General features: G+C 48.5%; 1 protein-coding gene, 1 long non-coding RNA gene and 4 other non-coding genes across 6 annotated transcripts; 1 reads left to right on the top strand and 5 right to left on the bottom strand.

Annotated features, from left to right (window-relative positions):
* Nucleotides 1-59: 59 nt before the first annotated feature.
* Nucleotides 60-7058, bottom strand: RPL3 (ribosomal protein L3). Its single transcript, XM_036891272.2, has 10 exons — nt 6934-7058; nt 5796-5988; nt 4862-5030; nt 4171-4306; nt 2843-3029; nt 2113-2273; nt 1487-1588; nt 930-1025; nt 386-505; nt 60-161 (listed from the first exon to the last, which is right to left on the bottom strand). Exons 1-10 carry the CDS (start codon nt 6934-6936, stop codon nt 117-119), a joined length of 1212 nt encoding a protein of 403 aa, XP_036747167.1. The 5' UTR covers nt 6937-7058; the 3' UTR covers nt 60-116.
* Nucleotides 1130-1219, bottom strand: LOC118915605 (small nucleolar RNA U83B). The gene has a single exon (XR_005026150.1). It is a non-coding gene; the product is annotated as a small nucleolar RNA U83B (small nucleolar RNA).
* LOC118915603 (small nucleolar RNA U83B) lies at nt 2695-2788 on the bottom strand. The gene has a single exon (XR_005026149.1). It is a non-coding gene; the product is annotated as a small nucleolar RNA U83B (small nucleolar RNA).
* LOC118915606 (small nucleolar RNA U82P) lies at nt 4307-4361 on the bottom strand. The gene has a single exon (XR_005026151.1). It is a non-coding gene; the product is annotated as a small nucleolar RNA U82P (small nucleolar RNA).
* Nucleotides 6425-6488, bottom strand: LOC118915600 (small nucleolar RNA SNORD43). Its single transcript, XR_005026146.1, has one exon. It is a non-coding gene; the product is annotated as a small nucleolar RNA SNORD43 (small nucleolar RNA).
* Nucleotides 7059-7479: 421 nt separating the features above from the next.
* LOC118915470 (uncharacterized) lies at nt 7480-15180 on the top strand. The gene is made up of 2 exons (XR_005026085.2): nt 7480-7862; nt 13454-15180. It is a non-coding gene; the product is annotated as an uncharacterized LOC118915470 (long non-coding RNA).
* The last annotated feature ends 5656 nt before the right edge of the window (nt 15181-20836 follow it).

The raw sequence follows: 20836 nt of genomic DNA, 5'->3' as shown, positions 1-20836 counted from the left end.
GCGGCATGGCTCTCAGGGAACACAAGGGCACACGGAAGCAGCCAAGAGGAGAAGCTAAGTTAGAGCAAAGTTAATTTTTATTCATATCCCACCAGCTGCACAACCTGCTCCTGACTCTAAGCTCCTTCTTCCTTTGCAATTCGGTCTTTCTTCAGTGGTCCCTGTGGAGAGAGGTGTAGCGGGCAAGGTTAGACAGGCACCCACACCCTGGAGCAATCAGATTTGGAGTCAGTCTCTGCTGCCCCCTGCACAGGCACAAGGCGGCCCCTTCTCAGGACTCTCAAGAGCTGGTCCGAGATGCTTCCTTCTGCCCCATCAACAGGGGGGGTGGCAGCCGGCAGGCCAACGTCACCCCAGCCCAGGGCAGCGGGGTAGAGGTGCTTACCATGAATGCTTTCTTCTCCTCCATAGTCTGGAAGCGGCCATGGCCAAACTTGGAGGTGGTGTCAATGAACTTCAGGTCAATCTTCTCCAGAGCCCGCCGTTTGGTCTGCACCAGCAGGGACTGGGGGCCAAGAGGGGAAGGTGAATTATGAACAGCCACTTTCTCCTGCCATCTTACCTTAGTTCACAAGCCCCTCACCCAGGGGTGGGGGGCAGATTATCAGTATGAATCAGCCCCTCTGAAGCCAGAAGAGCGGCACCCCCACTTCACCTCCAGTCTAGCTGGATCTACCCAAGGACCTCCTCCCCTCGGCTGCCAGGTGGATGTGAAAACACATGAACACAGAAGCCAAGGCCAGACTGGGGATTTCCTCCTCCGGGACTTCAAAGCCAGTGCTCAAGGAGTGGCAAGCCCCCGTTCCCTTTGAACTCCCCTTCCTAACAAAGCTCAGACCGCTGTCTGGCCCTGTGTTCTACTATCTGCTAAACTTCCCTCCCCCACAGGAGAACAAGCCCCCGCCCCCACCAGGAGCCCCCACATTCACCTTGCGGAGGGTGAGCACTCGCTTCTTGGTTCCCACCACGCAGCCCTTCAGCATGACAAAGTCATTGGTCACTTCACCATAGTGGACAAAGCCACCCTGGACAAAGCAAGACCAGCAAAGATCAAGACTGGGGCTGGAGACGGTAGGAAACACACAGGAAACCCTCTAGGGAAGGTGGTCCCCAACCACTGTATCCCAGGGTTGTTCTCGGAAGGCAGAAAGGATTGTGCCTGCAGTCTGACTTGGACACCGCACCCGGCAGTCATTCCAGAGTCTCATCTACACACAGCTGATCCTTAGACCCCACTTCTCACCAGCCAGCCCCGACCGGAGGACCAGAGACATGCCATTTACCAGGAACGGACAACGGACAGCTGGATGCTGCACAGGGCCAGGCAACTGGCTCTATAAACACGACCCCTGTCACCAGCCATGCCCCAATAATAGCACCAAGGTCTGTGCCCCGTAGGTGAGACCTGGGGCATTCATAAACGAGAGGGAAACCCCCCTCCACCCAGGATTTCAAGGGTGCTAACAAGATGGCTCCAATTACTCACCAGAGGGTTGATGCTCTTGTCAGAGAGATCATAATCAGTGGAGGCATTGTTCTTGATCAGTTTTCCGTCCTTGATGAGGTAGCCCTGGCCAATCTTGTAGATCTGAACCAGGGAAGGCATATGAAGGGAAGGGGAAAAAGTCAGGGAGCCAGCCCATGGGACTCAGGTGCCCCTAGACAGGGCAGGCTGGAGGCAGGAAAGGACAGCCATTAGGAACAAGTAACCCCTACCTGGCAGTGGGCTAGCCAGTCCCAGCAGGGTTCTGGAAAAGCCTCTATGACCTTGAGTCCTAGTGATGGGACTATATCCCAGGCTTGGAGCAGAAAGAGAAGCTGGCCAGGTCTAAACTAAAGACACTGTCACCCAACTGAGCCCATGGATGGAGGCCCCTCCAAAACCTCATGGGAAAGAAAAAACAGACGGGTCTCTTATCTGCTGTCACACCCAGGGACAGTTACGGCAGAACCCTTCAAGGTGGGAAGGTACCTTACAAATCATGACACACTGGAGCCACACTGTGTCCATCAGACAGGAGTGGGAGTAGGGACTATAACACTCCCTTCCTGATGCTGAGACCCCTTTCCCCTCCCAGGGCCCAGGTCTCCATGGGGCCTCCAACACCTCACCTTCTTATTGATCTCGGTGCGGTGATGATAGCCTTTCTGCCCAGCCCGAGCCACAGAGAACGCCACTCGTGCAGGATGCCAGGCCCCAATGCAGGCAACCTTCCGAAGCCCTCTGTGGGTCTTGCGGGGGAGCTTCTTAGTGTGCCAGCGGCTGGTGACCCCTGGAATGGACACATGGTGCCACTAGGGTGTCTGGCACGCATGCCATTGGCCCTTTCCTGCCGTTAACCCTCAACTTAGGATCCCCGTTTGCAGAGTTTGTATACAGAACATTCAACAATCAATGACTGGTTACGTGTGAGGGTCAGAAGTGGGTTTAATCTGCATGTCTATTCCCTCTTTTATTTCCCAGTAAGTTCAGGATCTGCATAAATGTTTCTCAATCTGGGAATAAAAAAAGGCGTTGGAGAAGTAGCCCTGAGCTAGAATGCAAACACATACACTTTAAAACATTCTTGAACTTCCCCACTGGCAGGGGCAGACCTAATTCCCCAGTCCCCCTTTCCATTTTGCATTGGGCTACAAATGGTTTGAGGATTCAGATGTATGGAAAGGGGACTTCCCCAGGCACCTGACCACAGAGCTGTTCTCAGAAGGAAGGCAGCAAGGAATGTTTCCGCAGTCTGACTCGGACGCTGTGCCCAGCGCTCATTCCAGAGCCTCATCACTGAACAGCAGGGCCAGAGGCCCCTTGCCTCAGTTTACCAACTCAGGCCACGGCAAAGCTCACCTTTATAGCCTTTGCCCTTGGTGACTCCAATGACATCAATCATCTCATCCTGTCCGAACACCTGGTTCACAGGGACCTGCTGCTCAAGCCTCTCGCGGGCCCAGTCCAGTTTCTCAGCCACCGTGCCTCCGTTCACCTGGATCTCCATGAGGTGGGCCTTCTTCTGACGTAGAGGAAGCAGGCGCATCTGGGAGGGAATCAATAGCTTAGGTCCCCAGGCCTCAAGCTCTCCCTCCCAAAGTAGAGGGACTCAAGATGTGGCAGAACAGGGCAATTTTGAACCTCACATCTCCCCATTGGCAAAAGCGAAAGAACCTTCCTCTATTGAGGCTCCCCAGTGGGTACAATTCCCCTTTTCAATGCTGATGCCCAAGTTTCCATCAGAATGGGCAGATCCTTAAAAGATGCAAAGGCCAACCGAGGACAGGCGGACTTAACGAGATCCTGGGACCAACTAGCCCCATGTTCCCGATCCCTGCCCTTCTGGCACAACGCTGTCCATCTACCTCGGCCTTCTGCCCTACAAACAGGCCCCGTGTCATTTGGAGAGCAGTACTGCACTAGTTAAGAGTAAAAGCTGTAAGAAATAGAAAAGAAAATGAATGCAAGTCTAAAGCTTTTAAGTAAGAGCGGCCCAGTGCCATCCTACAGAACTTCAGAGATGCCCACGGCCAATGTGGTCACTACTAACATACAGACACTGAGCACTTAGGAGTCAGGAGATTTACCCAGATGATGAATGGCTCTCACCACCTGCACAGGAGGCACCCATTCTAACCAAGCCAGCCCAGGGCTCATTTGGCTCACAAGTCAGGTTTCATGAAGCGCAACAGCCAGTACCTTACCACTGACTAATCCCAGTAAGGCATTACTAACAGAGTCTGCAGTTCCCCCAAGCAGTTTTCCTAAAATGGGGTATGATTTCCCTAATTAAGGACCAATAGGGACAGAGTGCCATCTGCTGGCAGCAGAAAAACTAACCCACCCTTGGAGGTCCTGGATGCCTTCTCATCCACTAATTGTCCTTAAATCCAGCCCCAGAAGCCGCCCAGGGGTCAAGGGGGCCATTTGCTGGACTATGTATGCCTTCGTGTAACTTCAAGCAACCTCCAGGCAGCTCACTGGCCGACCTCCACAAGTAAGTGAGCTTAAGGAACCAGAACCAGTCTCACCACCCACTCAAATCCTGGGGCTTGGCACAAAATCAGCTGCAGCAGAGGATCAACTCAGAGTGGCACCTGATATTCAAGGCCACCCAAGATCGTGTAAGTCCTAAGTCTTCACCTCCAGTTAAACGCCCTCCTCTTGGACCACCCCTGAGCACTCACCTGGGTGTGGGCGATGACGCGGATGACCTGACAGTACTTCTTCATGCTGCTGAAGTCCTTCTCCAACTGTTTTTTGCCGTCGTCATCCTGCCACTTCTTGCAGTACTTGGTGAAGGCCTTCTTCTTAGACTTATGCCTTCAGGACCAGAGCAGAGTTGGGGAGGGGGCCAGGTGCAGGCCTTCATCACCCTTCCGAGGGGTGAGCGGAAGGCATACTGGCACCATGTGGGGATGGGGCTCATTGCCAGCTTCTAAGGAGCCTTTTCCACTGGCAAGCGGAGCCTGGATGGAGCTCATCGGGCAAAGCCGAGCGGAGCTGAGTGGAGGTCCACAAAATTAATTTGAGTCAAACACATAAATACACACTAGTTCTTGCTCCAGCCGAACTACTGACCAGACTACACTTCTGGGCAGGACTAGGGGAGTTACACTGCTATCTTTCAGTTTCTAGTATTTCTCAACAACTAAGAGATCACTGAGTAACTGGGGCCTCAACCAACACCCACGAAGCTGTCATGAAGGAAGTCTCAGGAGCTGCTCCCAACTCAGGAAGCCGACAGCTACTCAAGGTCTGACCCCAGAAATTGCTCTGTTCTGAAGCAACTAACACAAGAGCAGCCCCTCCCCAGCTCGCAGAGAAGCCCCGCACAGTGTGCTCTCTCCAGCCCCTTAGAGGGCTCGCGACCCTTACCAGTTCTTATAGAAGCGCCTCTTGCACTCTTCACTGATGTGCTCGGCGAAGACTGTCTTGAAGGTACGGAGGCCTCGAGGGGTTTCCACGTAGCCCACAATTCCCACAACCACCATGGGGGGTGTCTCCACAATGGTCACCGCCTCCACAACTTCCTTCTTGTTCACCTCTGCAAAGAAAGGTTCCCTTGAGCAGGCTGACTGTAACTGCAACAGGGGGTTAAGGAGTCTTAGAGAGAGAGATGTTAAGTGCTCTTTTAGGCCTAATGGGCAACTTGTTTCAGAAAACAAAGTCTGCAGAAGCAGGGCCCTGGACTCCCAGAACTGTCCTTACTGCATCCTTCTCCATCTGCGTAATTTATACATTCAAGTCAAAAACTTTAAGAACCCTATGAAGGCTTCAGTTCTGATCCACCTCAGAAATCTCTAGAAGGAAATTCTTTATTGCCTAAATACTAGAGTACTAAGGAAGTAAAACGGGATGTTTTAATAGCTGAGCTCAGTGTAAACAATACTAACATTATTAGCTACTACGGTTCAGTAACTGGCACCGTTTCTTGGCAACTTATCTAGTCTGACCTTCACCAACCAGATACACAGGTGGTATTCAAGCCTTTAAGTGAGGCTCACAATTCAGCACTCTTGTCAACATGGAATTTCTCAAGACCCCACAAGGACAATCTCCCAAGTTAGCATACACCTCTATGCTGTGACTCGACAATACGTTACTTGACTCAATACACCTGTCCACCTAAAGCAAGCAGTGCAAGCCTCTGTAGCTTGGGAATACTCATCAGTTCTAAAATGTTATTCCCACCCTCGAGGTCATTACTCTTAAAAATCTGTCCTTTTGTGACAGCGTAGCTCCGTCTAGTCTATCCCCATGTCCAACCCCATCCCCACCACCACGAGCTTAGAAGACAGTGTGTACATACTGGATCCTGGCCTATCGACCTCCCGCACAATGTGGGTCATGCCAGCCTTGTAGCCCAGAAAGGCTGTGAGGTGGACGGGCTTGGAAGAGTCATCCTTGGGGAAGCTCTTCACTTTCCCACGGTGCCGGCTGCTGCGTTTCCGAGGCAAGAAGCCCAGGGACCCATGCCTGGGAGCAGAAAACTTCCTGTGAGACTAGGAGAAAATCATCGTTAGCACCTGAACCTCTAATCAGCTCTCACTTATTACCACCTTGCTTATGTGGGCCTATGAGGATTCTCAGCAATGCTGAATCCAGACCAGGTGACACCCGAAGGAGCGGTTAACAGATTTACATGCTGGATTACGTCCACTTTACTGGGTCACACATCCTGAAGGAAGTATTCAACTACAGGAGTTGAACCCTTTTTACAAATCATCACTTTATCCCTTTACAACTAAAAAAAAAAAAATCACCTTCTCTAAATGGGACAAAAACTGCTATTAAAAATCGTTTAACAGGACTTTATGGGCAAGTCAGCAAGACTGACCAGAAAAGGGACTTTTGGACAAATGGCTGGGGAGCGGATAATGCTGGCAAAGGCTCCTCTAGCTGGACTGATACCCGTAGGCCATTAGAATTCGACAGAGCCACATCAGAACCTGACAATCAGCACACAGTCTCTGTCCGCCCGTCAATAAGTTCATCATTTGTGGTTTCTGCGAACCTCAGAGGCCCTTACAAGTCCTAAGCGCAGCCTCAGCCATTTCAGGATGAGGCCTCAAACCCTCACCCAAAGTCTCCCATTTAACCCCCCATTTAACAAGGCCAAGCGCCCCCACTCGAAGTCCTCCTGGACCACATGATTTGACTCTGAACCCAACCAACACTAAATTGGTGAGGTCGAGACCCAGCAACCATTTGTGGCTTGAAAATTACTGAGATGTCTCAAGGCCTCTCGACAGCCGACGCGCAGGCCCAAGGCCGACTACTGGCCGGGGGTGTTTTCAGAAAATAGGTGTGACTGCGGATCCCGCTGAGTCCCTCATGCTCCTAGAGCAGGCCCCCGGAGCCGGCCGGGCCGAGATGCCGCCGATGCACCGCGGATTAAGCCTCGCCGCCGCAGAAGAGAAGGAGGAAGCAGCCACGACAACACCTACCATCCCGCCGGAGAAGGCTGCCGGTAGAGGTCGGGCGGCTCTCCGCCAGCCGTATATGAAGCCCAGGCTGGCTCCGCCCCTTCCGGCGTGCGACAGCTCGCCCGCAGCGAGACGGGAGGGGCAGGTACTAGGCTCATTTCACGCACGCGCGTTCTCGCCGGCGACCGTTCTTAACCTGACGCCGGCTTCGGAAGCAGGAATTAGGGACCCTACGGCGGACGGCTAGGTTCAAATTTAGTCAAAAGCCAAGGAAACGCTCTCAGAGGATCGTAATACGACAAACCTACGGCGTTGGGCAGTAGCCAGATTTGATGATAACATTTGATACGCCAAAGCTAAATAGCTGCTGCTAGAAAAGTGTAAAACCTAAATGTGTTTTTTTTCCCACCAGGGGGTTTAAACGTTTAAACAAGATATTGATAAAAAGCCACTGTGGCGAAGTACATGCCAGGAAGTAGCTCAGGCTGGGAGAGGAAGGAACTTGAGAAGAACAGGCTGTGCGTTTTCCTACTCAGCCAATGAGGAACCAGGGGAGGGACCCGCGGGCTAAGGAATTGCTTGCTTGTTGCAAAGTCCCTGACTGTTCCTGCATACTAGACGCCCAGTTTGGAGCAATATCGTTAAAGCTTCGCACCTCTGTTCTCTTATCTCCGTGCCCACTTACTGAGTTCGGACCAGTGAGGGAATTTCTCACAATTTGGGGGCTTGTCCGGGATACTCTTGCAGGTGGGAGGTGGGGGCCCAAGCGGAGTGGGAAGACACGTCCCGCCCGACTTTGGGCGGCCCGCTCTGTCTGGGTGTTTCACCTGCACACGAAAGAGAAGACCTGAGACTTGTGAGGAGACAGCGTGACCGAGGCAGAGGAGGAAACGCAGGCACTGCTGCAACCAGGCGACCTCGTGCACGAGCCAGGGTGGGAAAATTGGACTGTAAGTACTGCCTTGGTAGTTGGGCATTTTTCGGAGGTCGGGTGTGTGTGACTGACACATATCCCAGATAGGAAGCGGAGCGACTGTGGAGTCCCGATCCGCGGTTCAGTTCTCCCGTGAGGGAAACGGCTGGAGACGGAGGAAACGAATCTCGGGGTGGGGAGGCGGGCGGGAGTGGGGGTGTAAGCAACCTCCATTACGGGGGCAGAGTACACAGGGAACTCAGACACAGGGACCTCTTGAGAGATGGGAAATAGAAATTCAAGGTCTAGGGAAACAAAGAAAGGGAACCAGGAAGAGCTCCCTTGAGGTTGCTCCAGATAGTTCACCGGGCGAATGTTACGGTGCTGGAGAGCCGCCTCCTGTACCAGGGTTAAGTACGAACAGAACGTGATCAAATTTTAAACAACTTATCAGATTCAAAAAAATATATATGCAACCCTATGTTTATCGCAGCACTATTTACAATAGCCAAGATAGGAAGCAACCTAAGTGTCCATCAGTAGATGAATGGATAAAGAAGATGCGGTACATATACACAATGAAATACTATTCAGCCATAAGAAAGAAACAAATCCTACCATTTGCAACAACATGGATGGAGCTAGAGGGTATTATGCTCAGTGAAATAAGTCGGGCAGAGAAAGACAAATACCAAATGACTTCCCTCATTTGTGGAGTATAACAACGAAGCAAAACTGAAGGAACAAAAGAGCAGACTCACAGACTCCAAGAAGGGACTAGCGGTTACCAAAGAGGAGGGGTGGGGAGGGAGGGAGAAGGGGATTAAGGGGTATTACAATTGGCACACATGGTGTGTGTGGGGTCACGGGGAAGACAGTGTAGCTCAGAGAAGACAAATAGGGACTCTGTGGCATCTTACTACACTGATGGACAGTGACTGCAATGGGGTGTGGGGGGATTTGATAATAAGGGTGAATGTAATAACCACATTGTTTTTCTTGTGAAATCTTCATAAGAGTGTATACCAATGATACCTTAATAGAAAAAAAAAAGAAGATGATGATGAAATTTTGCTGTTTTGTCTGGACTAAAGAACCGATTTGTAAGCTGTCAATTTTCTGGCCACAGTTTGGATGGGATGAAAACTGACTTAGCCAGGCTCTAGTTCTTTGAGTGACAAAGCCTCCAGTTCACTGGAGGAAAGGGCCTACGCCCTCTGCTGGTTATCAAGAGCACTTCCCATATTTCCTCTGAATACCAGAGGAAGGAAAGCTAAGGAGGCACTACAAGAAACTTCCCTGGACAAGTCCTGGGACCCACTTTCTTGTCTCCTTCCCTTATAATCCTCAGGCTGGGACTCGAGGGGAACAAAGCCAAGAAGATCAAGCAGGAGACTCAGATTCATCTGAGAGCTGGGGGCTTTCGGCCCCTGCTAGGCCCCCTGCAGCCCCTTATTTTAACCTTAGAAAGGAATTAGAACAATGTAAGAAAGACTTGGAGAGTTTCCCCCTTCCTTCTGGGTGTCCACCAGAACCCCTAAGATGTTTCCGTTGAGAGAGGTCCCCCTAGGACAAGGGGAAATTGGGTTTGTTTGTTAATGTTCCCCTCACTTGTACTGAGGTGAGAAATTTCAAGAAGGAAATGAAACCATTGTTAGAAGATCCCCTTGGTGTAGAGGACCAACTAGATCAATCCCTGGGACCTAATATATGTGCTTGGACTGAGCTGATGTCCATCATGAATATATCCTATTCATTGGTGAAGAGGAGGGGATGACCAGGAGAGCTGCTGTGTCCCTTTGGGAATGAGAGCACCCACCAGGCCAGGGTGTCCAGCCAGCAGAATGGCAGCTCCCAAGTGCAGATCCTAGGTGGGATAATAATGAGCCAGGGGATAGGACTAGAATGGAAGATCTTCGAGGGCTAATTGTCAAGGGAATCAGAGAATTGGGCCCAAGATCTCAAAATGTTACTAAGGCGTTTGAAGTCCAACAGGAGAAGGAAGAGACCCCAACAGCATTTTTACAGAGACTCAGGAACCAGATGAGGAAGTATTCGAGACTCAACCCAGAAGATCTGGGAGGACAGGATCTTCTAAAAGTTAATTTTGTAACCAAAAGCTGGCCAGATATTGGTAAGAAATTACAGAAGATAGATGGATGGAATGAGAAGCCAATTTTGAGGAATTACTGAGGGAAGCTCAGAAAGTGTTTGTTAGAGAAGCAGAAGCAGAAAGCAAAAATTTGGGTGACTACCATAGAAAAAGTGATTGAGAAGAGTGGGAAGGAGAACCAGCTCAGAGAGGATGAGGGGATGAGAAAAGACAGAAGAAAAGAGACAGGACCACAAGGAGGGACAAGAAATGCTTTAAATGTGGGAAACCAGGTCACTTTAAGAGAGGGTGCCCTTTATGGGAAAAAGAAGTGACTTCCCTCGTGGCATTAGATGAAGAACAGGGAGGTCAGGGGCTCCCCTCTGTTAGACCCCACCAGGAACCCTTGATAAATCTAAAGGTAGGGCCTAAGGAAGACACAGCCTTTTTAGTAGATACAGGGGCAGCCCATTCCTCCTTGACCTTTCAGCCACAAAATATGAAATTGCAACCCGAAAAGCTTTTAGTCTCTGGGGTCAAAGGGGAGGGATTCCAAGTTACTAATTTTGAAAAAATGAATTAGATTAGAAAATGAGATTAACGAGGGATCATTCTTGTATGTCCCAGAAGTGGGAACTAATCTCTTAGGAAGGGGTTTAATTATTGAGTTAGGCCTGGGTCTTGGAATAGAGAAGGGCCAAATAAAGGTTCTAATGGCCTACCTCACATAGGAGGAAGAAAAGAGAAGGAAGAAAAGGAAGGAAATAGGGGAGGTTTACAGGTTTCCCTGATAAAAGTAACTTTGAAACATCCAGGTGAAATAATTTGCAGGAGACAATAGCCAATTCCCCTTGAAGGGAGAAGAGGTCTCCAGCCAGTAACAGAAGGGCTTGTTAAGGTTGGTCCATTGGAGCCTTGTATGTCATCTTACAGTACTCCCATCCTTCCAGTGGGAAAACCTGATGGGTCACGTCGGTTGGTGCAGGATCTTCAGGCTATAAACCAAATAGTCCAGACCTGACATCCTGTAGTCCCTAACCCTTAAACCCTCCTGAGTAAAATACCCTAGGAACATGAATGGTTTAGTGTGGTGAACCTGAAGGATGCATTTTGGGCCTTTTCACTGAGTTTGGATAGCAGAGACCTTTTCGCCTTTGAATGGGAAAATCTCGTAAACGGAAGAAAACATCAATATCGTTGGACTGTGGTAGCAGGGTTTCACAGAGACCCCCAACTTGCTCAGTCAAATTTTAGAATCCATCTTAGAGGAGTCTGAACCTGTGCAAGGAACACAACTTCTGCAATATGTAGATGGCTTGTTAATCTCAGGGAAAGAAAAGACAAGAGTGTCTAAAACTACTATAGACTTGCTTAACTTCCTGGGACAAAAGGGGTATAGAGTCTCTAGAAACAAACTTCAATTTGTAGAAAAGGAAGTTAAATGTTTAGGTCATCTTATTAAATGAAGGGAAATGAAGAATGAATCCAGAAAGAATTGTTGGAATCATAAATTTCCTCAAGCCTAAGACAAAGAGGGAACTTAGAAAATTTGGGGGACTGGTGGGATATTGTAGATTATGGGTTGGCTCTTATGCCCAAAAGACTGAAAGTTTGTCCTCCGAATTGTTTGAGGTGAGCCAAATCCTTTCCAGTGGACCCCAGGGGAACTGCAGATTCTAGAGGAATTAAAGCACTCTTCAGTCACCGTCCCAGTCCCGGCACTCCTGTTTTTAGAGAAGCCTTTTCACTTGTTTATTACTGTTGAACAAGCCTCTGCTATAGGGGTTTTGACCCAAACTGGGGAGGAGAGAAACAAGCAATGGCCTTTGTGTCTAAACTATTGGACCCTGTCTCTCGAGGATGGCCTGAACACTGAGGCCATCACAGCCACAGCCTTACTGGTAGAAGAGAACAGAAAATTAACTTTTGGAGGAACCCTGATAGTTAGTACTCCTCGCCAGGTTCCAGCTATACCTAGTCAGCAGGCTGAGTGCAGGCTAAAAGATTCTCAAATTTTAAAATAGAAGCCATTCGACTTGAAAAGATGACCTGAGCTTAATCACAGGTGCCTGTCTTGATCCCGCCAGCTTCCTATGTGCAGGCAAGGCTGAAGACCAAACAGACTTGAGTCACTATTGCATGGGCCTCCTAGAATATCAGACTAACGTCAGGCCTCGGTCGGGGTACGAAACTGTTTATAGATGGGTCCTCCCGCATGGTAGAGGGCAAATGACATAATGGGCATGCCATCATTGATGGAGACCAATTGCCTACATGTGAAAAGGGGAGATTACCCAATGACTGGTTAGCCCAAACCTGTGAGTTGTTTGCTCTTAATCAGGACTTAAAACTAAGGTAAGGAGGGCACGGTTTACACAGACTCCAAATATGCCTTCAGTGTGGGCCATAGCTTTGGGAAAAATTGGACAGAAAGAGGTCTCATGAACAGTAAAGGAAAGGAATTAATTCCTGGCAAATTAATCATGAAGGTTGTGGAGAATCTCTTACTTCCAGCTGAAATATCTGTAACACATGTGAATGGTCACCAGAAAGGAAATTCTTATGAAGCAACAGGTCATAGAATCCTGATGCAGCTGCTAAAGAGACTACATCTGAAGATGAAAATATACTTTTGTATCTCACTCCTGATATCCCTAAAATTACCTTAAATCCCAAAGTTTTCTGAATGAAATTAAAGAGCTACAGACTGGGGCGTCTTGAGATGAGAAAGGGCAGTGGACTTTACCAGATGGGAGAGAAATGATCAGCCGACCTATTATGAGAGAGGTGATGAATATATTACACAGAGGGAGCCACTGGGGTCCCCAGGTGATGTGTGATGCTTTGCTAAAGGTTAATGGGTGTGCTAGTATTTACACTATTGCTAAACAGGTTTGTAGGAGTTGGACAATGTGCCAAAGAATTAACAAAAATGTAGGAGAAAGCCAGTACCTAAAGGGAGACTCCCAGGACTAAGACTATTCCAGAGTATCTAAATTGACTTCACTGAGATGCCAAAAGGGGGAAAGCTTAAATATTTATTAGTGATTGTTGACCATCTCACTGGTTGGGTAGAGGCTTACCCTTTAACAACTGTAATGGCAGAATCAGTAATAAAAGTACTTTTAGAGCAAGTGATTCCTAGGTTTGGGTTAATAGAAAATGTTGATTCAGACAACAGGAGTCATTTTACCTTGGAAGTATTGCAAGGAATAATGATGGCAGTCCAAGTGCAATGGGATTTCCACACTCCTTGGCATCCACCGTCCTCTGGAAAGGTAGGAAAAATGAATCAGACTCTCAAGAAACATTTAACCAAATTAATACTAGAAACCAAGTTGCCTTGGACTAAATGTCTTCCTGTAGCACTCAGGATTAGAACTTCTCCCTGAAAGGATTTAGGAATTCCCCCTTAGGACTGATTATATGGGTTGTCGTATCCAGGAAGGGCAACGGACTTGCCCACCATAGAAACAAAAGATCGGTTTCTAAGGGAATATGTTGCTGGCCTTGTCTTCTACCTTATCTTCTCTCAGGCTGAAAGGACTCCTCGCCCAGACTCCCCCACTTGAGTTCTTCACCCACTGCTTCCAGCCTGGAGACCTTGTATTAGTAAAGTCCTGGAAAGAAGACCGACTGCAGCCCAGCTGGGAAGGCCCCTACCAAGTGCTCCTGACCACGGAGACTGCAGTGTGGATGGTGGAAGAGGGCTGGACTCCCTACACCAGAATCAAGAAATTGACTGAGGGATCTGGGGACAAAACGGAGAACTGGAAGGTGTCCCAAGTGGCTGACCACCTCTTGAGGCTAAAACTGAAAAGGATCTAAAATGTTAATCTTTATCCTTCTAACTCTATATTTTACAGGCATCTCTCAGGGAAGCCTAGAATGGGAAGGAACTCCTGGTTATCCTGTCAAACTGGTGATCAATATTACAAAACCATCAGGCCCCCAAACCATCAGGTTTGATGCTTGTCAGGTTCTCTCTTGTGGTGACGTAAATAACCAAAGACAGCTTTCTGGAGACAACAAGTATCTCTGTCCTGAATGGACGAGTGTTAGCGGACCAAAAAAAGCAAACGGGCCCCCGTGTCCAGGCTGGAGCAATGTCTGGTGGACTACCCAGTTTCAAGGGTGGACAGCCCCTCATGCGACAGGGAAACCTTTAAAAGGAAAGCTCCGCTTGGCTAAAGGCATTCCTCCTGCAAATTGCCAGGACAAACAATGTAACCCCCTCTTGTTAACTATAAATAACCCTCAAGATTTAGACTCCGACCCTGTAATTGCTCCTCGTGTTTATGGACTTGGTGCAGATGTTACTGGAATAGATCCCTTGGGAAGGTTTGGTCTTAATTTAATCCAAGACAAGATTTCACCCATAGTGACCACCACCCCCAGTCCTGAGGTAGATAGTGAACCAGAACCTTCCCTTAATCACCCTAAACTAGTTACTGTACAGACTGGTTAGAAGGATGGTTTGGAAAACAGAAAGGTATGGTTGCCTCTGTTTTAACATCTCTTGTTATAGTTGAGGAATTTCAACTGTAGGATGCCGTATCATTCCTTGGGTGAGAGGCCTGACCCAGAGGCCTATAAAGGCAGCCGTAAACAAATACCTATGACATGCACCTAATCTTACATGTTGGAAGATAAATTTGACAAATTTATTAGATATAGATATATAGATATTAGATATATAGAAATTATATATAGAAAAATATATTAGAAAAAAAAATAATAAGTAAATATATATATATATATATATATATATATATTAGAAAAGTTTGAAAAAGAACCAGGCATGAGTTGAAGTACATTACTGGGAATAAAATCAGAAATTCTTAAATAAGAGGGGGAACTGCTAGAAAAAGCATAAAACCTAAACGTGATTTATTCCCACCCACCAGGGGGTTTAAACATAAGGTATTGACAAAAAGCCCTTGTGGTGACATACATGCCTGGAAGTTGCTCAGGCTCAGAGGGGGAAGGAATGTGAGAAGGCTGTGCATATTTGGGGGCAGGGGGGAAAGTTTTGAAACACCCAATAAAGTTAAGACAAATGTAAAGAAAGCCTAATATGATATAACTTGCTTAGGTGACATCCAGGTGAGAATGCGAACCCTGTAGTACTCAGCCAATGAGGAACCAGGGGAGGGAGTCACATGCTAAGGAATAAATTGTCTGTTGTAACCACGCTAAATGGGCCTGCTCACCAGACGCCCGATCCTGCAAGACTGCCATTAAATAGGCTCGCTGCACTGTTCTCTCTGTCTCAGTGTCCACTTACTGAGTTGGGACCGGTGAGAGTATTTCTCAAGGCTACCATTGCTGCTTTTCTTATGAAATGCAGTCACCTCTGGCATTGAATAACTCTGCTGTGGTTTCAGCTCCAAAGCGCTTTCATACTTGGTATCCCAATTCCATCCCATCCAGTAGATCAGCATTGTACTGCCGTTTTGGGGTTGCACTGCTTGCACCTGCTCTAAATTGGAGAGAAAAAGCTGAACCCTGGGTTTCCCAGCATCCAGCTGCAGTGGCCTGTGCTTGCTTCAGAAGCAAAACTGCCCCATGATCTGGGGTCGCCGGTCCAGCTGACCAGCCTCACGGAGGCTGGCCCTCCTGACTTTTAAGACTCTCCCTTGCAAGAGCCCCGGCTGATCTCTGCTTGGGCTCCTCTGTGACTCAGGAGGCTCCTACTAGTTCTCCCTGCCTCCAGGCTTACCCCTCCAATTTTTTAAAAGAATAAAATCTCATCTTGTTACTTCCTGTGCTCCCCATTGCTGCCTCAAGATGAAGATTCCACTCCTGAGGCTGCACCCTAAAGCTGTGCCCTACCCGGCCGCACTCCAGCCTCCTCGCTGCCGGAGGGCACACACACTCACACATCACCTTCCAGCGCCATCCTACCCAGGTCATGTTCTTTGATTCTGGGCCTGGCCTTTGCTCACACTATTGTTAAAAAACATTCTCTAGTCCTCACGCCACCCCTGAGGGGCCATGCTGATAGGTCTCCAGTCCCTCATTGGAAATCTTTGGGGCCAGATGTGTTTCCAAATTCAGCATTTTTCATGTTTTAGATAATATGCAATATGGTGCGCATACTGTGTGTTATGTAATCCTCCCCAAACTCTTTAATGAAGACTTTAATTAATTCTGTAAAGAAACATGAATATTCATATAGAATGGGATAAATATAAACTGCCCTCACATCAGCTCAAGACTGACTTTGCTGCCTAAAAATTCATGTTTGGTTCTTGTCACCAAATGACTTTAGAAGTTTTTTATTTCAGAATTGTAAACAACAGATTATGACCCATATTGCCCCCTCTTACAGCAAAAACTACTTTTCAGGCCAAGAGGAAATACTTTGACGAAAATCACACAATTAATGAAGGACAGAGCTCAAGTCTGACTCTGGTTTTACAGTTTCAGACTTGGGGTTTAGTAACCCCATCACTGGACAAAACTCTGAGATCCCAAGTCTCTCATTCATTCAATAAGAAATTCTTCCTGAAGTCCTGTCTGTGCCAGGGACCGTGCCAGGCTGCAGGAATACAGAGGAACAAGACGGCCACCATCACTCACTAAACAGGACTATTTAACATGGGGAAGAGGATTCAAAAAGATTTAACAATGTCACTGAAGGTCCTGGGCAAACTATTCTCACTAAAAAGAATTCCCTCTTAATAATCAAGAGAAAAGAGCATCGACAGACCTGCTCTGTCATTTCAGTTATGCATACACCTCACTGAGTTATGGCCTTGGGCCTCAGTTTCCCCACCTGTCGAATGAGGGATTCATGCTTTCATTCATTTGTTCAACATGTGCTGAGGCTGCCCTGCCTAGCCCTGTGCAGGGCTCTGCAACACGGAAGTGAGGCCTACAGCATAACAGGAATGGGCCTGTGCAAAATATGACTACAACACAAGGAGAGAACTGATCAATTCCCCCCAAACTGTGGTCCTGCTGAAGAGATGTTATTTGAACTGGGCCTCAAAGGATTTTTGTCTGTCAGGCAGAAAGGGCAACTTACCAGGCAGAGGGAACAATGTGTACAAAGGTTCAGAATATAAGAGATCTGCTCAAGGACTACCTGTGATTTGGTGTGGCCAGAGAGTAAGGGACACAGGTTTAGGAAGATAGGTAGAGTTAAAATCCCAACCTGAGTCTTAAGAGGTTGGAACTTCATCCGAGGGCAATGGAAAGTAGTGAAGGTGTTTAAGCACCTGTGCATTTTAGAAGATGGACACTAAGGGACCAGTGGGATGGTAGGAGGGCAGCAGGAAGGTAGGCGTAAAGTGGAAGGGCTTTTCACTACTCCATGCAAGCTGTCACAGTGGGTGACCTGGAAGGGGCACTGAAGGTGGACATAAAGGAGCAGAATAGGAAGCCATTTAGGACAGACAGGATCTGAAGACCATTTGTTTTGAACTGTTGAGGGCGAGGGCAGAGCAGGGAAGCCATAAGAGCAGGAGTCAGGATATCCACTTTGGAATATTGAGTAAATAGTGTTACTTTTAGAAGGGATAGATTAATTTGTATATGTAGATTTGGATTCATTTATGAGGTTAACTGTATCCTTTCTCCTTCCAAGAACATGTCTTAGGCTACATACCCAAATGTGCACAACTGAACAAGAAAAGAAGGAAGTGAGGGAAGGGAAATAAGGATGAAGCCAGAGGGAGATCACACACAAAACATATATTATAGAACTGTGCTTGTGCCAGAGTAGTCCTCCACTTGGTTCCAAGCCTCTCTGCAGCCAAATGAAAAAGATAAGTATCATTAGTAACATGATTCACAATATGGATATGACCAGGAGTCCACTGTGCCTGAAATACGGTCTGAAAGAAATTTCTCTGGGGAGATGGGGCCCTCGTAAAGGGTCCAGAGTGGGATGCAGCCAATAACGCCCTGAACATCATCCCATAGTGGACACACAGTAGCTGTGCACACTCAGTGCAGACCAATGAACTCATGGCACCATGCCAATCTGATCTGTATGAGTCATTTACAAGAGGCCAAAACAAGAAGGTTACCAGCATTAGGTTACCTGATCTTGGATGCTGGTTTACCCCAAGGATAAATTCAGAGTCTGGAAAGAAATTGACTTTATTTATGAACGATCCTCCATCAACACTGTTTTTCAAAATGAAATCTCTAGGAAGGAGCAGAAAAGGATCCCAAGTTTTGATCAAATACCTCTAGGGTAAATAGTCTCTGCTGCCAACCAGGTGTGGACTAACCACAGCAGACGGTTAGGAAGACCTAGGGAGGAGCAGAATTGGGAAGTAGGAGGGCAAGAGAAATGTGGAGTGAGGTGGTTTTGGCATGAGGGTGTTCCGATGCCCATCTGCCTTATCAGACAGGAAGCTTTGTGTCAGCAGAGACCATGTCCTGCTTCCACATGCTCAGCCCCAAGTCATATTTATCAGATGAGGGCATTAACACAGAGGACCCAAACTAGGACATCACAGTTCCACTTCCAAAGGCTGCCTCCCTTGCCCATTGAAGCAATAATGCTCCATCTTTGATGCGAGCTCACATCCTGATCTTTTGTGCTGTCATTGATTATTGCAAAACGAGCTGGCCCAGATGACAGGGCAGGTGGACCAGAGGGTCAGTCAACATGAGCTTGTGGTCGGAATGCATCCCCATGCCCCCAGGGCTGGAGCCTGGGCACAGGGCCTCTGGGTCTTGAAGGCCATCCTTCCTGGTTCCTCCACCACCTGCTGCCAGGGTGATGCCCCACAGAATGGGAACTGGGTGGCCAGGGGCGCCTGGCAGCTCCTGCTCCTGCTCCCGCTCCTGTCCAGCCTGGGCCTGGTGACATTTTATGCACCTCTGCTGGGGCTGCAGGCAGCCACAGCAAATATGGCCTCTCACTGCCTCTTGGTCTGCATGCTGGGCCTCTGTTTCCTGTGGTGCAGCCTCCTGCAGGTGGGCAGGTGGCCCGCCCTCATCCTGGCCCAGAAGCTGTGTGTACAGGTGCTGCTGCCCATCCAGCGGGCCTCGTGGCAGCAGCTGGCCATCACGTGGAGCTGGAGTCTTTGGCTGCTTGGCGTCCTGATCCATGGAGCCCAGTGCTGCACCCGGCAGCTCCTGCAGCACTTGTGGTGGGAGGCCAGCCTAACCCTGGTGTCCGTGGCCCACTGGGCCTACAACAGCCTGGTTGAATTCCACCTAGAGAACAGCAGGGTCTTGGAGCTGCTGCTGGGGGCTGTGGCGCAGCAGGTGGCTGTGTCCGTGCTGGCGCGCTACCTGGACAGGCTGTGGGTGGCCATGAGATGGGTAGCCCAGGCCTTGCAGGGCAGCAGCCTAAGACCCCTGGAGTGGGCCAGGCTGTGCTGCGCAGCCTCCAAAGACCTGGATGCAGTCACCACCATCCTTCCAGCCAGCACCATCCCTTTTAGCCAGCGTTTCCCTGGGCCTCACTCAGCCACCCTGAGCAGGCTCACATCAGCTTCCATCAGCCTGTGCCTAGTGGTTGGGAACAAGGATGCCAGCGAGCAAGGAGGCTGCAGCTTTGGGGCCACCAAGGAGCCCATTTGCACCAGGTTCCAGAACAGTAGGACAAGCAAGATGGCTTTCAGATATTCATCCAAGCAGGCCCTCGCACAGCAAGTCAAGGCCACCTGTGTACTCATCATTATTCTGTTTATCTATGCCGCGTCTTTCTTCGTGCAGATCTTAAAATAAATGATGGAGTGCGAGGACCCTGGTATGCCCCTGGCTTGCTTTGTCAGAGACTGAATGGCATCAGATCTGCCCACCTAGGCTGGGTGGGGCACTAAGTGGGTGGTAGCCAGCACGTAAGCCACACGCATATAGGAGCTGGGCTAGGGACCTGGTCTCAGCTATGTCACTGCTGTATAGAGGGAGGTCCCTTCACTTTTCTCAGTGTTAGTTTCCTTTTCTATAAAATACAGATAATAGGACTCCAGGGAGAGGCTCTATATAAAAACGTGTCACCTGTAAATTGCAGGGTGCTCATCGCTCTCTAATCACCCTAACAGTGCACAAGACCTCCCTGGAACACCTTCAGAGTCTGTTAAAGGACATGGAGAGAAGACCTGGATAAATGGAGGGACACAGTCAATTCATGGTCGACTGACCTAATGTCTAGAAATGTCGGTTGTCTAAAAATTAATCTATAAAGTCATTAGGATTCCACCCAAAAGTTGGGGTGACTCCAAAACTGATTCTAAAATGTATATGGAAAATTACCGTCCTTGAAATTGAGGGCATTTTTGAAAAATGGAGCCAAGGGAGGGACTTGCTCTGCCAAATATTAAGACATATTTCAGAAGCACAGTAGTAAAAACAATATGGTAGCAGCAGGAAAAAAAACAGGCAGACAAGTGGAATGACCTGCAGAGCCCAGACATGGGCTGGCTGTACATGGAAACTTGGTACATGAAAAAGGTGACATCACAAACTAGTGGGGGGGGTAGAAAAACTGGTTTGCTGCATGAAAAAGTTAATACTGATCTTGTAGTGGGTTGAAGAAAGGTGGTCCCCAAAATATAGTCCACCTAGAACCTGTGAATGTATTTGGAAAAGGGTCTTTGCAAATAATTCCAGGCCTTGAGGGTCTTGAGATTGGATGATCCTGGTTAGAATGGGCCCTAACCCCAATGACAAGTGTCCTTCTCTTCTAAGGAGAGGAGAAATAGAGGAAAAGGTCATCAAAGAGGGACACAAATGAGCTGAGGAACATGCAGGATTGCCAGTGGCCCCCAGCCACTAGGAGAGAGACACAGAGCAGTCCCTCCCTCAGAGCCTCCAGAAGGAACCGACCCTCTGACACTTTCATTTCAGACTTCCCCAGAACTGTGAGAGAGTACATCGCTCTTGTTTTAAGCCACCAAGCTTTTGTAATTTGTTTCAGCAGACGGAGGAAACTAGTACAGAGCCTT

This window comes from Manis pentadactyla, chromosome 10, assembly GCF_030020395.1.
Source record: "Manis pentadactyla isolate mManPen7 chromosome 10, mManPen7.hap1, whole genome shotgun sequence".
NCBI classification, from domain to species: domain Eukaryota; kingdom Metazoa; phylum Chordata; class Mammalia; order Pholidota; family Manidae; genus Manis; species Manis pentadactyla.
This window is presented reverse-complemented; position numbering and strand designations above follow the sequence as displayed.